The sequence below is a fragment of the Aptenodytes forsteri genome, unplaced genomic scaffold (assembly GCF_000699145.1).
Source record: "Aptenodytes forsteri isolate BGI_AS27 unplaced genomic scaffold, ASM69914v1 Scaffold245, whole genome shotgun sequence".
NCBI classification, from domain to species: Eukaryota; Metazoa; Chordata; class Aves; order Sphenisciformes; family Spheniscidae; genus Aptenodytes; species Aptenodytes forsteri.
In genome coordinates this window covers 789915-807534 of record NW_008795686.1, presented here as the reverse complement: position 1 = coordinate 807534, position 17620 = coordinate 789915, and the positions used below count along the sequence as shown (strand labels likewise).

General features: G+C 38.7%; 1 protein-coding gene across 2 annotated transcripts in view; it reads left to right on the top strand.

The window, feature by feature from the left end:
* Window positions 1–17620, top strand: part of LOC103901770 (cytochrome b5 reductase 4) — a 40443-nt gene that overhangs the window by 7170 nt on the left and 15653 nt on the right. Inside the window, exons 4-9 of one of the 2 annotated variants that reach the window (XM_009282704.2) lie at window positions 2516–2557; window positions 7907–7961; window positions 9594–9651; window positions 9756–9849; window positions 10437–10469; window positions 11276–11398. In XM_009282704.2, the coding sequence (XP_009280979.1) occupies window positions 2516–2557; window positions 7907–7961; window positions 9594–9651; window positions 9756–9849; window positions 10437–10469; window positions 11276–11398 (405 nt within the window). The remainder of the gene's footprint in view (window positions 1–2515; window positions 2558–7906; window positions 7962–9593; window positions 9652–9755; window positions 9850–10436; window positions 10470–11275; window positions 11399–17620) is intronic. The other variant, XM_009282705.2, reaches the window with a different exon arrangement.

Below are 17620 nucleotides of genomic sequence, written 5' to 3'. Positions count from 1 at the left end.
CAAACAAAAAACCCCCCAAACAAACAAACAAAAAAACCCCACACCAAACAAAAACCAAACAAACAAACAAAAACCACAACAACAAAAAAAGGCCTGTGTCTCTCTTGGCCATTTCAGGCTTGAAAAAAATGTAACTTCATTAGTTAAGAATAAAATCGATTAGACTGGATTTGCTGAAATTCTTCATTGTGAAATTCTCAAAGTTTACTTTGATAACTGATAGGTTATGTATCCTCCTCTTTTGAATAGTGAATTATCAAAAATGTGATTGACTAACTTCACTGTCAGCCAGCAATAATTCTTGTCTTGTGTCCTTCGAGAAGACAGTATTCAGAAAAGTTTGCATTTGAAAATGGAAGAATAAAATACAGAGTTAAGATGCATGTTTTTGAATATAGGATTAAATAGGCCCATAAGTACAGAGGAAAGCCAGGCCTTCAAATTACCGTATAAATTGCTTTCTTTTTGTGGCAGAGAGTTAGTGTTTGGCAGTAGGGCAAACATCAGTACTTGGTGTTTGGTACAGTCTCAATACAGTGCAAGTAAGGCAGATGTAGGTTTGTTGGGGCACTGCTGGAAGATTTGCGGTTGTTTAGCTGTTTTGGTTCCTGTGTTTTTTTGGAAGGTTGTACAATTACTTGCTCACTGAACTGTTGAAGGAAGCTGAAGCTTGTCCTTGCATACTCCAGGGTGTTGTTTGTTTGTTTTGTTTTGTTTTAAGAAAGAAGAGTCTTTTGAAGATGCTGATGATAGTTAATGTTTTGTCAACTTGTCTTTTGGGAATGCTGCTTGATGGTTTGGTAGTGGCTAATAGGAATTTCTGATGTGTCCCTTCTGTGATGTTACAGAGCAGTGGAGCTGTGCACTGAAATGTGTAGTGTTTGTACTTGCTGAGAAGGCCAGTGCAGCAACTACAGCAGTACCCAGGCATGTAGAGATTATTTCAGTATCTCCCTCAGCAAACCTGTACAGCATTAAACTGCTTGCCTTCCCTTCAGGGTACTCAGCTGTAAACATTAGCATGGACACTTGTTTGTTGTCTTTTAATGTTGCTAATGTTTCTCATAGACATATCTTAGTATATGTCCCTATGTTACTTCAGTGGTAATGTAACTTGGGAGTCGGAATGCATGTTGTATTATTGTTAATTCAGCGAGATTAGGCTGAGAGCTATGGTGTCATCCAAGGAAGAGAGGTAGGGCTGTGTCTTGGAAGTGCCTCAAACTGTCCTTAAAATTGCAATGCCAATTTCAGTGCAGTGTGTTAAAACGCAGTGAAATGAGAGTAGACTTTTGTACACAAATTTACCTTCAATCAGAAACGAGTCTTTGTGGATGACTTGCCTATCCTGGCAGAAAGCTTGAAGCGGTGTATAGCAGAATACACAGACAAATGCAGCCTCAACTAAAAATTTTGGGTCAACTGTCCCATTCATTTTGTGGAGTGTTTTGTTTTTACCTTATAGTGGCACAACGTAAAAGCCTCTGATGAAGGCAATTCTTGGTCAGCTCTGAGTCATTCTGCAATACTGTATGCTTGGTGCTTTGTTCCAGGAGGCGTTCCTTCACTTCTCTTACAGTGGCATTTTTCTTCCAATGCTGGCTGCTGTGATGCAGAGCACTGGGAGGGATTCAGAAGAACAGGGGAGAAACATTGACATTTTGGTTTCCATAAAAGAGAGCAGGAAGAACACATTGGTTTCTCCCACCTCCCCAAACCTGGCTCCCATAAAAGAATATTAAATGGGCCTTCATATTGGGACATTCTGAGATGTGAAATGTAGAGAAGGCAAAAGGGGCTTGGGTACATCCAGAGGACTAGTTTCCTCACAGATTTGCTATGAACAGAAGGATATGTGGCTGAGAGGTGCAGTGCCTTTCCCCTCGAGTTGAGCACCTTATCTATGAATTGACACTATGTAATTCACGTGCTTGGTCTTTATCTCCTTTTTTTCTGCTAGTATTTTGGAGTAGTTGCAGCACACTGTAGATTTAATGAAAAACTCAGGTAATAACTTGTCAAATAAAACCATTTGACAGAAAGAGCTTATAGGAAGATTTTCTTTTTCCTGGGTTTCTGCCAAGGATTGGGTTTAGATTGCCAAGGATTGGGTTGGTCAGATTCGGTGTCTACTCTGTGTTGTCGTGAGACAAGTGTCATCAAAAATCTGACAGATATAGCGAGCTTCTCAGCTATGAAGTTTGTAATTGCACAAGATAATCTGTGATGTTTGTTTTGAAGTGCCAGGGTTCTTGCGTTTCCTACCCTTTAGTGCTGTGCAACTTTTGGCATTTTTAACATAGTATTTTTTCAATTATACATAATCTTTTGAAATGGTAATCAGTGCTGCATTTGTTTGTGAGTTCTTGACATCTGAAGTGTCCTGGTCAATCTGTTAATGTTTTGGAAGGTTTATTTGGAGATCCTTACTTTGGCTTAATTCTTTAGCATGATGTATGCAAGTACTGTGCCATAACTTCTTACTGTTGTGCTTGTTTTTTCTTAATGCTTGTAGAGATTTCTTCTACTCTATCTGAAGAGAAGAAACAGCTTAATGGTAAGTATTCACTTGGAGTGAGGTGGGGAGTAAATCTTAAACTTACTTGAATATTATTGAATGAGCATTGTTTATCCGGACTTCTGTCTGTCTTTGTATTTGAATTTGATGTTGAGGCTCTAGTGATCTGTGGAAATTACAGAAGGCAAAATTTTAATCAGGCATTGTGAATTCAGTGTTTAAAAGTATTCTAAGACTGCAGTAGAGTAGTACAGATAAGGGAGGTATGAGATGGACAAGCTTTCTGCTCGAGTTGGACAAGATAAGTCACAAATTACTGTGTGCTATGAAATCTGCCACTACAAAACTGCCAGGCTTTTTGATCTTTCTCTGTATCAGAAAAGCTAGGTGGCCATGGGGCTGGAGTAGCAGAGAAGACAATATCTTGGGGAACACTTAAAATTACTAAGTCTCTACTAAAAGCTGAAAGGTCATCACTGAGAAACAAGTTGAAATGGAGGTGAATTAGCTGATCACAGCATGACTGAACTACTTGAGATGTAACTGAGAATGACTGGGCTATTAGTATAAGAGGCTTCCTAAAAGAATATGGCTTATGAAGTCCCATCAAATGAGGTGTGATGGTGTTGTGTTGGTTGAGCAAATAAGATGAACATCTGTGAAGGGAAATAATACAACTTGAACTCAAGGCTGACCTATTGGCATGAAAGGCGACAGGTGCAAATTGGTCATGGAAAAGTCTAGGCTGAAACTTTGGAAAAGGAGTTAAGAGCATTCAAATTTCAGAGTAGCAGGAGCAGAAACCTAGATGTGTCTTAAGGTGAAGCCAGAGAAGTGCTCAGGGTGGTGTCCCAGCAAGTCCAGGCACAGTGAAGAAAAGGTAACTTGTTCGTGCTTCCTCTGGTGAATTTGAGTTCCCATTTGTTTTCTTCTTTCTCATGCTGTCTTCCTTACCCTCCCTTTGTGTTCTCTGAACATTGTATTTGACTTCTAAAAGGCAGTTTACCTTTTAGTATGCACAAGCATTGAGCTACACAAAAAGTTAAACATACATCATATAAAAGTAAGCAAGATTGATTTTATAAGGCTATAGAGCAAAATAGGAACAAATAAGATGTTATGCTAAACTTTGACAGGGTCTGCTGCCTGACTTTTTTTTTTTTTTCTTCAGCAATGAACAAGTTGTTGGAACCTGTTAATCTTGCTTTGAAGGACAGGGAAAATTAGAAAACAAACTCTGCTTTACTCTACCAGAATGATATCGCTAGCAGCTAGTAGTCATCAAATACACCATAAATATTTTGTATTCAAGTAGAAGACTATTTTTACCACCTATTTCAATGTTCTTCTCCTCTTGGTTATTTTGGTTCATGAATTCCTTACTTTTTGTGCTTGTCTAGCTGTCCAGAGCTATGCATCTTTCATATTCACAGTGGATCCAGGTAGAAAGAAATAAGTAATATTCTGTCTCTCTTCCATCTTGCTTCCCTTCCTACTCCTAGCAATAACTTTTCTTGTCCAAATTATGTGACTTGTCAGGAGATGTAGAATTTTTTTAATTATGTGACTTGTCAGGAGATGTAGGAAATTATTCTGATGGTAGTTTCCAATGAAATTGCCAAAATACTGATGCTTGCTTGTTGTATTCAGTTTACCTGTTTGGCAAGACTTTTTCTAAAATAGGAGAGGTCAGTCCCTGAGGTTATCTTCCATGAGGTTTTTCATATTCAGTTGTTGCATCTCGGTGCTTAGCTCTTGTAAATTTACGTCAAAATGAGTCTAGAAATAAACATCACTGTCTGAAAATGGGCAAGAGAAGCCTATGGCATGGGCTGTGATTTTTTTGGAAGTTGTTGGCACTACTGAAGACATTTTTGTCTTATCAATCTAAAATGTATAAATAATAATTGTATTTGAAATGTGCCCGGATCAATCAACTTAAATGTATCCTTGATTTTTGTGAACATCAATTGTATGTAATGTTAAAAGCAATTAAAGCTGAAGTTTTCAGAATATATTACTAGTGATAACAATCAGCGTAGGTGTAGCCTAATGTGCTCTTCAACATCTGTTCATAGTTGAGTTTCAAACAAAAGACATCAAAATTTCAAAACGCTGCCATTACCAAAGCATGTCTGAAAACTTCGTATTTGTTTGAGAACAGATATGCATCAAAGATGTATTTTAAAAATTATCTTTTCAGCCTTGCACTTTCGAGCTAAACTGAATTTCTCTTTCACCCAAGCTATGATGATGATGATTTTTGTAATATTAATAGGAAAAAAAAATTACATGGGCAGTTCCACTATCTGAAAACAAGCTGGTGTTTGAGTATATGCACATCAGACCTTGAAAAAACTTACGCTGTGGAAAAGGGTGATGGGAGGAGAGTTTGAGCTAGAGTTTCAAGTACAGAAAACTAAATCTTGAGGTTCAACCAGCTGGAATTCTTTAGCGTAAGTAATATAAGTGTTCCTATTTTTCTTAGTAATATTTGGAGTTTACAAATATGGGTCAAGCTTGTTCTGGCCCTTCTAAGAACAAGGAAAACAATAGGTACAGAAAGCTTTCAGAGCGTCCTAAAATAGTTCAGATTGGAACGAACATCTGGAGCTTGTTCACTCCAGTCTTCTGCTCAGAGCAGGGTGAGCTTCAATACTACATCAGATGACTCATGAGCCATCCTCCTCATGGGAGGGGAAGAGGTGTGGTATTTTGATTTTTCCTTTGTTGTTTTGTTGGGTGGTGTTTTCCCCCCCACACACATCCATACCCAGAATTTTTGCTGCTACTTGTCTATTGCCTCTTGTCCTTCTGCTGTGCCCCTCTGAGAAGAGTCTGGCTATCTCCTCTATGCTTCCTTCTCTCTCATGCTTTTCTCTTTAGGTAGTTGAAGACTGCAGTTGGATTTCCCCCTTAGCCTTTTCTTCTGCAGGCCGAACAAACACGATTCCCTCAGCCTCCTTTCATATATCCTGTGCTCCAGCTGCTGACTGTCTTGGTGGCCTTTCCCTGGACTTGATCTGGTATATCAATGTCTGTCCTGCACTGGTGAGCCAAAACTGGATGCAGTACTCCAGATGTGGTCTCACAAATGCTGAACAGAGAGGAAGAATCACTTCCCTTGAACTGATCGCTATGCTCTTGCCCAGGATAAAGTTGGCCTTCATCACCACAAGGATGCAGTATCTGCCCAAGTTCGATTTGTCTACTAAGTCCCTGGAAGGTTTTCTGCAAAGCTCCTTTCTATCCAACTAGGCCCCTCACTTGTTTTGTTGCATCAGATTTTTTTTTTCCTCCACAGGTGCAAAATTTTGCATTTGCTTTTGAGCTTCATGGAGCTTTTGTCAGCCCATTTCTTCAGTCTGTCTGGGTCCCTTTGGATGGTAGCCATAACCTTTTGTGTTTCAACTGCTTGCTGTTATTTGTTATTGCTCACATGCTTCCTGACAGTGGGACAGTCTGTGCCCTTCAGGTTGCTAATGACAGTATCGAACAGTATCAGCATTCCCTGTTCCCTAGGGAGTACCAGCTGAAACTAGCCACTAGTTGGACTTTGTACTGTTGATCGCACCTTTTGTGACTGGCAGTCCTACTAATTTTCTATCCAGATTGTAATCCACCTATCAAACCCAGCTCTCTCCAATGTGGCTAGGAGGATAACGTGAGAAACTCTACCACTAGCCTTGCTATCCCATAGGATTTTGCAAAGCAGTTCCCAGAACAAGCTGAAGTTTGGTCTCGAGAGATGCAGCGTTGTAATTCTGCTGTTCATTCTGGTCACCTTAAACTCCTTCATTTCATGCCCGCCATCAGCTTTTGGCTTCACCACCAGCTTTTCTTTTATTTATGACCACTGTGACCAGTAGACCACTTTCCTTAATTGATTCATTGATCACCTGAATCATTGTCTTTTTATTGCAGTGTGACTTCTTGTTTTCACATAGCATCTTACAGTATTTCCGAATAATTCATAAATAACTTGGTTTGCCAGAATGTTCTGTTTTATTGTGGCTGTTCATATATTTCCACTGACCTGCAAAAGCAAATAGGAGTGTGTATGACCATGAATTCCTCTTATCCATGGAGGCCAACCTAAGCATATGATATATGTCCTCAAGAAAGGATTAGCCTTTGAGAAGGCTTTTATCATTAGGTGATTGGTTTTCTTTTGCAATGATCTGACTGCTCTGCCATTTAGCTTCCTTGGCAGCTGCAGATGGTGTGTACTTAGGGGTAATTAAGGATCAAAGAATAAGTAATTCTAGCTAGTTTTAATTGCTTTAGGTTAATTCCCCCATCTGGATGATCAAATAGTTTTGACAGATTGGATTAGACCAGAGTGACTCTCTTTGTTTTTATCTGCTTCCCACATGGTGGAGCCATTCAATTACTGTGTTTAAGCTTGTAGTCAAACTACAAAACTTACTGGCATTTAGAAGAGAATCATGTAGGTAACTGAGAATTCATATGTTAAATTATTTTATGCATAGCCATTTCAGGTTTGCCAGGTTTGCTTTTGGGCTTGAAACCAGCACTTACCAACTGTTACCTTAGACCTCTGCCTAGCCATTGTCCAGGAAAACTTCTGCTGTTCATGTGGTGTTACAAATCATACCATATTTCAGTCTGTGTAGCTTCATCCATCATGATTCTATATAACTTCTTTGTGTTAAAATTGATGAAGGATTGCAGTTGCTTTTATCTGTCATCTCTGCACAAGTTTTTGCAAAATATGTTCAGTTTCTATTAGGTCAGAGATCAGTACAGTTGACGTTTTCAAAGATTGACCAAGTGTTGCCTCCCAGCAAAGGCTTTTTCAGACTGTTTCATGTTGTTTAATAATTAAAGTGAGTAGCTGAATTCTGTGAAAATTCCTAGCAAAGTGCAAAGTAGAGAGATTAAGGCTGATATCTTTGCTTAACTGACTGACGTGCAATTTTACTTGTGAATTAGGTTAGACCAGACGTCCCAAATTGAATTTGTTCATCTGAACTGTATGAACAAATAGTTCTGTTAAAGGAAATACATTCAGATAACCTATTTTCTATGCTTCACTATCACAAAGTGTGAAAGCACAAGCTAATAACAGACCAAGCTACATGTACCAGAAGGGCTGCATGCATGGGTTTTGTGGTATATGGAACTCTTAATTTCTGAAGTAGAACTTCATGTTCTAGGAGCCTGCTCTCCAAGACAAAGTGCTGAATAAAAACAAAATTTAAAAAGTACATGGATACTTCTGGCTGCCTGTGGAAATAAAGCCAGTAAACATTGTGGAGGGGTATTTAGAACATTCAATTTAAAAAAACCCAAAACATCTCTGATTACGATTTCTATTAAGTGAGCATCACAGCAAATATTTTAATGACTCTCTGCTCTTTGTAGGTATGCTTCCTGAGAAGAAAGTACTGGGTGCTTCTGCCAAAGATTTAACTCCAAGGTAAATCTTTGTCTTCATTGTCTGTTGAACATTGTCTGTTTAATAATTTTGTGTAGTTCTTAATGAATGCAGGCAGCTTCTTCCATGGTTAGTTCTTGGTGTTTCAGCTAAATGAGTATATATCATTACCATCCTCTTGTAAGTAGGAAAGTTGAGGTTCAGGTTTGAACAACTTGCCAAAGGTTATATTGACCGTATAGGCAGATGATGATGTAAAGTTCTTGGCTTGCTCTGTCTGCTTCTAACTCTTGCACCGCCTTGCATCGTATACAAATGTATGGCTTATATTTGCACGCTCCTCAGCCTTGCTTCTTGAGAAAATTCCTGGAAAGTGATTCCAACTGGGCTGATTACTTTTTCTGACTTTAGTTAATTTGTCCATAAACGTATGAGTTGGCATGCCTTGGAAAAGTACTTCATTACAAGCTGGAATCTATTAAGATGTGACAGCTGTATTCAAGTTTCTAAAATATGCAAAGCAGGCCCTAAAACTCCACTGTGATATGCCGGCTGTTGTCACTGAGGTGTCATTTTACTCCATGATGCCTTGTGTCGCCAAGGTTCAGCTTCTCACTTTGCATCAAAATCTCCTGTGAATGTGTAATCTCTGGGCTAGTTACATGCAGTCGTATAAAATACTGTGGCTTGTGAACAACTGGAATGTGGCTTATCTTCTGGAGTGCTCCCCAAACCTTGCTGCCTTTCTTCCTTTGTGTGTCTGGCATGTTCTGGTGTGTGACTGGAAGGTGTGCAGCCTAGGACATGTTGGCTGTCAGGAGTGTCTGCTGGAGGGGGCATCCTCCCTCTCTGCCTTCTTTTCTGGTCCGGGAGTCCGAACAGTAGACGGAAGTGGTTAGGACATTGGGGAAGGGAGAAGACAGTAGTAATGTAGATGCAAGGGGTTAACTTTGTTGTGGGGACAGAGTTGACTTAACTGGCTGGGATTGCAACCCAGCTGGAAGTCAAGTGAGAACTATAGATGTCTATGGTGGAGAGCCAGGCATGAGATTGTCAGATGTATGGTCTCCATGAAAACGGTTAGAGAAAGGAATAGCTTTTCTGAGATTGGGTGGGTAAGTTACTTCTTGGCAAGTGTAAGGCCATACAAACGACTAGCATTTGAAGGCTTTCTGTTTCTTACCTTACCCTGGATTTATTACAAGGTTTGGGCAGCTTGGGAACATAAGAATGTAAAATCTTGATTTGGGGAGATGAAGGGAAGTGTGGTTTTGTGGTATGTGCATGGAATCTATAACTCTTGGAAGCCACCCTGGCTATTGGAAGCCACCCTGGCTATTTAATACTTTTGTCTGGAGTCAAGGATTTCAGTCATCTTGTTAGGAAGGTTCATATGCTGTAAAGGGTATGTGCGTGCCTTTTAAGTAAAACCAATGCCATATAATTTTAACTACAATGTGCTGACTATCAGGATGCATAATTAGACTGTTCTTATTTTAGTAGTCTCTTCAAAATTATTGGCTCTGGACTTATCTCTTAAAAAAAATACCAAATAATGTATTTGGCTTGTAAATTCATGAACGAAGCTCTGCTTGAAAACTGCTAATGAAATATATTTTGGTGTGCCCAAAGAAAGTATATATTTTTTTCTTCACTGTGTTTTTTGTTTTACAGTTATGACTGGTTCCAAACGGATAGTTTGATCACCATTGTCATATATACTAAGCAGAAGGTAAGTGTATTTTATGAAAGGGAGAATTACAAGATCCAGTTGTGAACCAGCTTGAATTCTGGGAGAACTTTATTAAAATTTTTTTTTTTCCTTGCCTATGAAAGGATATGAATGCAGAGTTGGTGATAGTTGACTGTCAAGACAAACGATTAAGGGGAGAGATCATAGTGGATGACCACTCATATCTTGTAGAAGTTGGTAGGTACTGTAATTTTGCAGTTGAAAATACTGAATTGTCATTCTACTTTATTAAAACCCTCTCATCAGATCATAGGTGTTTTACATATACCAATTAATATTTTATTCCTCTTTCATTAGAGATGAGTACTTTAAAGTACCTTGATGTAAAGGAATTACATTGTTTATCAACTCACATCTTCATTTGTTTAGTATGTACTTCATTTTTAATACGTGGAATAAGGTGTAGTAAGAAATTGATGTAGAAGTTGTGGAAAGTTTTTCTTCAAGTGTTTTTTTGATGGTTATTAAAATGCCCTTATTCAAAAAGGGCAAGTGGAATGATTGAGATAAATGCAGATTGGTAGCTTTACGTGAGTCATTGTTAAAAGTAACGGAGAAAACGATGCCTTTCTTAATGTTATGTATGAGGCCTGCAGAAGTCACTGGGACTGATATGCACAGGTGAAATTTCAGGGCCAGATAAAGATGCATAATGTTCTAGGCTCATTAGTTCACTCAGTATTTCTAGCCTTCAACTGTATGTATACATGACGACTAGAATGTAATTTTGTTTTTGCTTAAAATAGTGTTTCTCTTTATTTCAGACTTGGATCATGCAGTTCAAGAAGACTTGGCTGGTAAATTGTCTCTTGCAGCACTTCTATATCTCTTCTAATATCAGAATGTGGAACTTGAATTTGTTTTTCTGACTCATCAGATACTTTAGTTTTGCTTACCACAAGGTTCTGACACAATCAAATCAAACTGTAACATTGAATAATTTTTTTTAAATGGTGGCATTTGGGCTCGTAAAAGTAATAAGTTGATGGTGCTCTGATCCCTCTGAGTATGACTAAATGTTAAAATAATTAGAAGTTAGTTCTGTTGTGTATTTGTAAACTGTTCTTTGCTTAGATTGAATAATTTTTTTTAAATGGTGGCATTTGGGCTCGTAAAAGTAATAAGTTGATGGTGCTCTGATCCCTCTGAGTATGACTAAATGTTAAAATAATTAGAAGTTAGTTCTGTTGTGTATTTGTAAACTGTTCTTTGCTTAGACTGGGATTTTCTTGGATTTAATTATTCAGTCAAATGCTCTTGAAAAGAAAGGAAGAAGTAAAAAGTGGTAGTTACCAATTTCCAGTAAATGAGGATTCTGAATTCATGAGCATTCTTCTTGACTGGCTGAGCTGGGAAGCTTTTCACAATGTATTTAGTAAATAAGATACATTAATTATGCATATTAAGTTAGTGTGTGTTGTTTTAAATGCATTGTAAAACATTATAAAGAGATAGCTGGAAGTTGATATTTTAATTTAACAGATTAATTCTGTGTGTCTTGAGAAATGACTGATCCTTCTAAAATGTCATTATAATGGAAGAGTATTTTTTTTTTGTACAAAATGTAACTAAAAGTAACAGTGTGAAACCTTTTCTCTTTTAGTGAATATTGCTGAAAAAGTTGGGAAAGTAGAGATTATCTTAAAGAAAAAGGATAACATTCATTGGAAAATGCTGGGACAGCCTTTGGAGCATCATAATACATTTATCAAATGCAAGGACAGAGGTAAGCAGTTTCATGGCCATGTTACCACTTGTTTTAAGACTTTTTGGAGCATGTTAGGTGTATTTGCTTTCTCCCAGGATTTTTCTTTTCCTGTAGTCATATTTCATTTCTTTCAGGAATGTTCTCTGGTCTTGTTGAAAGCTGCTCAGGAATTCTCCTTGAAAGGGTTCAACTTAGGAGTGTTTTTTGCTTTGCTTTGTTGGTTTGTTTTGTGTTGTTCTGCAATAGAACTGGAGGTCTTCCAGTCTTCTGGAAAGACTGGAAGAACCTAGTAGGGGAAGATGAAGACTGCCTGAGTGTTGTTGCATGTCATGGCTACCTGTGTGCTTAATATCCTTCCTGTACATATGAAAACCTCAGTAGACCCTGAGGAGATAGTGCATGGCCTTGTGTCAATCATTATAGGAGTAACTGTAGTGAAGGAACAAAAACTTCCACTTCCAACTGTAGTATACTGTAGTAACATCTTTCAATGCTGTAATGTTGTTCCAGCACACTGCATCTTTGTAACTTGAGCTATGATTAAATAAGGCACTTCAAGCCATGTGTAGGTACCAAAGCCAGCTCTGAATAAGCTGATGTGTCTGCAAGAAGCAGTAGATGTTATATATGAGTTCATTTTGTGGTAACAGAATAATATGAACTTGATGCAGTACCAAAGTGTATTAACCCGATCAGTGTGCCTTTTTTTTTTTACAGCTAAATTAAAAATTTCTGCACAATTACATTATATAATATAAGAATGCTCCTGATGTTATTGCAGCTGTCCAGTTTTCAAAAGCCCTCTTGGCCCTCTGTCTAATAACGCTCAAAAGTTGACTGTTTGATGTTAGTCTGCCTTATTATGTGTGAAAGCAAAGCTGTACATTTTTAAGAGCTAATTAAATGTTGGTCACCCGTGTTCTACATCTCTTACTGGCTCTCAGTTATGCTACTTAGGCCTTTAAAGTTGAGAGATTACTGTGGTACAAAACGGTAGACCGAGTGCATAAAAGCACATCTCTGTAGCTACCTTTAGCTTACGTAGAATGTAATTTTCCTTATGAGAGTTTCAGAAACTGTTGAGTCATCCACTTTAATATCAGATTTATCAATATAATCCTCTGTATTTAAGGGGATACAGCCTGGACTATTATGTTGTCCACTGTCCATTGCTCATTTTCTCCCTCCTTATTTATCACTTTTCATGATTATGGGAAACAAAATGAGAAAATAACCTGAAAGAACAAGAGGTGTAGAATATAGTGGCTTTATAGATCCTTTGCAAATGAGGAAGGTGAGGATAATTGGATGCAATTGTCAAAAATCCAAAAAGTCAGTCTCCAGCATAGCATTTGTCATGTTGTGCAGAGAAGTGTTATAGGTATTGGATAACTTTATTATGTATCACTGACTGACTGAGTTCAGATCAGTTTAAATTGAATCTCCAGTAAACTTAAGTTAAAGGGCTTGCTGAGCCTGAGTTTCTTCAGTTCCCTGATTACAAAGGTGACGAATCTAGCAAATATATTGATATCGATAGCTTTTTAATCTCTACTCCAGAAACTTTTATTCTGCAGTTTTCTAATTTTAAACCTCCCAAATTTAAAATTGAACATCCCAGAAGGTTTATAGAAGAAGAATGTTCAGGCCTAGATGTCTTTTCTTTATTCCAACCCTGTGCTTTCAGCTTGGCCATAAAAATCTGCGTGTTGGTGGCTTCTGTTCACTCAGTTTAGTCTTAAGTAGCCACTCTCTGTTTCTGCTTAGAATTGTGCTCCCTTATTCTAAGTCACAGAGTTTTCAATTTTGCTTCCACTTCTGTGGGAGCAAAATAATGTTATGGGTGAAGAAACTCATACCTTGCACAGTGTGAGCACAGAAATATTAATTAACAACTCTAGATAATTTCCTTGTCTTTATTGGGTGTGCAGTTGGTTTTGTATGCAAAACTACTTTTTCTGAAGCAAAATAACTTTATTCTGGAAATAAAATAATCGAGCTTTACAGCCTGGTAAGTAATTCTGACCTCATAAATTAATCAATGCATTTTATATGTGAAGATAAATAGATCTTTGAAGAGAAGATTAGATTGCTCTTTGATAAACTGCAGAAACGCTTAGTATGAAGTGTGTTGCAGATATAGACGTTCTCCTTAATACTACTTACAATTTAGTTTATTTTGCATGCTGGGATAGTAGTATTAGCAAGGTTGTACGCATGTGGTTTGCCTATTTACCTGTGCCCACACTAGGGGTGCTTTTAACACAGGCAGAACATAATGTCAAATACTAGTAAAGTACAAGTAAATCCTGCGGTAAGATAGCATAAATGTGTATGCGGCTGACCAGAGCCTGATTCGCTATAGATACTTAACCACCTACACTATGCCAATGTGTAGCTGTGATGAGAGAAAGATCATCAAGGACTATAAACAGGGTGGAGGAAGGACATACTAGCTTTGTAAATAGCTGTACTTAAATGATATATCGGTTGCTATTAAAAACCCCCAGCGATGTGTGCGCTGTAAATGAAGTAACTTCTTACAACAGCCAATTCTAAATTCTACAAAAAAGCAATGAAGCTCTTCTTCAGAGACAATGACATAATGCAGAGATTGTACTGGAAGCCTATGATAACTTTATGCTCTGAAGAAACAATTAGCATAAGACCCTACTTTTTTCCCCTTAAGCTGGGAAAGTCATACTCCCAGATAAATTGCCTATGGACTCTCAAATTCCTGCTGAGTTCAGACTAACATTTTGGGCAGTGTATCTGTTACTTAATTGGGAGGAAAGGACAAAATTGTGGAATTTCTTCAAAGTTGAGGGGGATTTTTTAAAAATTTTAATGTAATTTCAGGGAACTACACTGTATCTTAGGATGTATCAGTACATTCAGTACGTATCAGAAGAATAGTCAATACTGCTTCTGCTCCTTAAGAAAGATTAAGTGCCTAGTTTTCTGGAGGAATAATTATTTATACCCAACAGTATTGCATAGAAAGCACAATTCAATATAATTAGATTGTCAGTGTAGGGAAGTTGGTGACATTACTCTTAGCTAACTATTATGAAACTGGTCATTAGGAAGCATAAACAAAAACTAATGGTCGTAGTGCCAGCATCCAGTGAAACTTAAGCACAGTATTAAAAAAGTAAGGTAGAACTTTCTCATTTAAAAAAACAAAAACCACAGCACAGTGATAGAGTGCAGTTTTTCTCGTAGGTATTAAGACATGATTTTCTTGTAGGTGCCTTTTCTGGGAAATAAGGTATGGAAGCCCACTTATGAGGGGATAGGTTGTGATCACCACTGCATATCATGCTTCTATATCAAGGTGGAATTGCAGCCAAGTCTTGGAGGTGACAGGCAAGCACTGTAATACTGTTACATAGACCTGTAGTTTATCAAAGGTTGTTTAAAAAGACACCAACTGGAAAAATGTTTAAAAATTAGTTTTTGCTGTGGAATTATTTAAAAAAATAAATTGAACTTGAATTTCAGCTTTGTTCATCTTAGTTGGTAAAAACAGATCTTTTGACTTCGATTTTTCTGTATTAGTATGCTAGTTGTTTTTCTGGAAAAACTGAATTCTACTAAACTAAAAAAAAAAATCAAGACCTTCACCGCTGACCACTTAAATAAAACTTCATTGTTGTGTACAAATCTGCTCATGATGTCCCTTCAAAAGACTTCTTGCTCTGAATGAGATAAGAAGACGTTGCGTGTACATAAAGCAGTATTTCTGTGTATCTAAGGCTTTTATTTTTGACTTGTGGATAGCTGTACAACTGTAGTTGTGGTCAACAGAAAGTGAAACTTTGAATTATTTGAATTAATCATGATTTTTAATGTATTTCCTGGTTTCTTAGCAGCTTTAGCCAATAGAATAAGCAACTGGTGTTGGGGCCGTATGTGATAACACCAAATATCTTTGTCCTGAAATTTGTCCCTACACAGTAAAAATGAAATTTAAGGGAAAAACTAAGTACTTAGCATGCCAGCTCGGTAAATGTTTTAGAGTGACCATGTATATAAAAGCAGGAGCCATATGCAAGTAAAAAATGACATGTTAGTAGGGATGATTTGTGGGGGTGTGTGTGTATTTTTTCCCATGGAGAATAAACTCTACTTGTTCCTTCTGAAAGTGATTCTGAACTTCTGCTCAGACCCCTGTTTTGGAAAGTAACCTAATTACCAACTTCTGCTCTCCTAAAGAATGTGCAACTATTGGCAGATGCTTAGAGGGTTCAGTAGAGAATCAAGGTGATGTTGCCTCTGAGGACTGAAATGGGATGTAATTTCGTTGTTTTGTGCAGTGGTTTTAGTCCACGTTAAGTGGAAGATCATAGACTCTTTTTTTGTTGGAAGTAATAGAAGGGAGCAGAATGCTGACGCAGCACTTAAGGTGTGTGAGCCAGACTTAGGCTGTGACAGTGTGCTATTTGCTGCGTAACCAGGGAGAGTTTAGAAGGTGTTGATTCAGTAAAAACTTTATTTTGGGAAGGGAGGGACACCATCTGGGAAGAGCATGGCTGACCTCTTTGGATAATAGGAGCTAGCTTGTGAAATCTAGTAATTAACTGAAGCATTTGAGGGAACTGCTAAATTGATGGTCAGCATTGGGAGTTCGTGGTTGTCTTAAGTCCAAGACGGGATTGCTGCCGGGAGTGATAGGCAGCCACCTTCCTTCAGCTGTGTGGTCTAATCTCCATTATGTTGGCACTAACAGTACTTGAGGCTCCATAATCAAGTAACCTGAACAAAATAAGGATTAACTTTCAGCTGGCTGATGGACACTGTTGGGTGGTACCTGCTTGCTGGGGATGGATGGGGTGGAACTCCCCTGCAAGAGATGGAGGGGCAGTGGAGGGTTGCGGCTTTTATACTATGGAACTCTATCCCAAGCAAACAGGCTAATGTTGCTGCCGTAGCATTACTAGGATTATGGCTAACAAGTAATAAGAAGTAAGAATTGTCACTGAAGTATTATCGTTGAAGAAAAGCAAGAAACATCATTCAAGGAAAAATTCTTAAATTAAAATCCTTTTCATAATGAGGAAGAACACAGTAGGCAAAAGGATGATGCTCTCCGGAAGGTATCATTATCTGTGTAGCAGTTTTGTTAGTAAAACTCATTTCATATGCATATGAGTCAAGGTACTGTAGTTCTTGATGGCAGCAGAGGAGGAAGTTCAGTTTAGAGAGGGATGTCTCTAGCCTGTGATTGTATAGGCTTTACATGGCAAGATTTTTTGGGGGGGGGGGCTGCATGGGTAGGTTCTCTGAGAAGAGATCAGGAGCTGTGACACTGACACTCGATGTCTGCAGAATGTTTCATCAAACCTAACCTCCTCCCTAACTGCTTTCTCTACTTTGAAAATCAGGAGTTGCTACTGGGCACTTGCATCATGCTCCAAAATTGAGAGAGCAGTGCCTTTTGCTTATGTATAGTAGCAAATCGTATGTCTTTGGCATCTGACAGTTAACTTGCTTTCAGCAACCCCTGATGGCAACTGTTCTCCTTCAGCTTGCTATTAGAGGATGGTGCTGTCTTGTTGAAAGCCTTTTCTGCATTGCCAGTTGTTTTTGCTTGTTGGTCCAGATTTTATTGAGACCACTGATAATGAACTAATTTTATTTAATATAACAAAGGCGACAACCTAAATTAGGAGTTGGCTTAAACCTAGAAAGGCCTGTTTTCAAAAATCAGAGTGAATCGGGACAAAAGTTCTGTATGGCAAATTAAAAAAAAAAAACGGGGAGGGAAAGGTTAGACTGGAGGCTTGCCAATGTGACGCCCATCCACAAGAAGGGCCGGAAGGAGGATCCGGGGAACTACAGGCCTGTCAGCCTGACCTCGGTGCCGGGGAAGATTATGGAGCGGTTCATCTTGAGGGCGCTCACAAGGCATGAGCGGGACAACCAGGGGATCCGGCCTAGCCAGCACGGGTTCATGAGAGGCAGGTCCTGCTTGACCAACCTGATCTCCTTCTATGACCAGGTGACCCGCCTAGTGGATGAGGGAAAGGCTGTGGATGTGGTCTACCTGGACTTCAGCAAGGCCTTTGACACTGTCTCCCACAGCATTCTCCTCGAGAAGCTGGCGGCTCACGGCTTAGACAGGTGTACTCTTTGCTGGGTCAAAAACTGGCTGGACGGCCGGGCCCAGAGAGTTGTGGTGAATGGAGTTCAATCCAGTTGGCGGCCGGTCACGAGCGGTGTTCCCCAGGGCTCAGT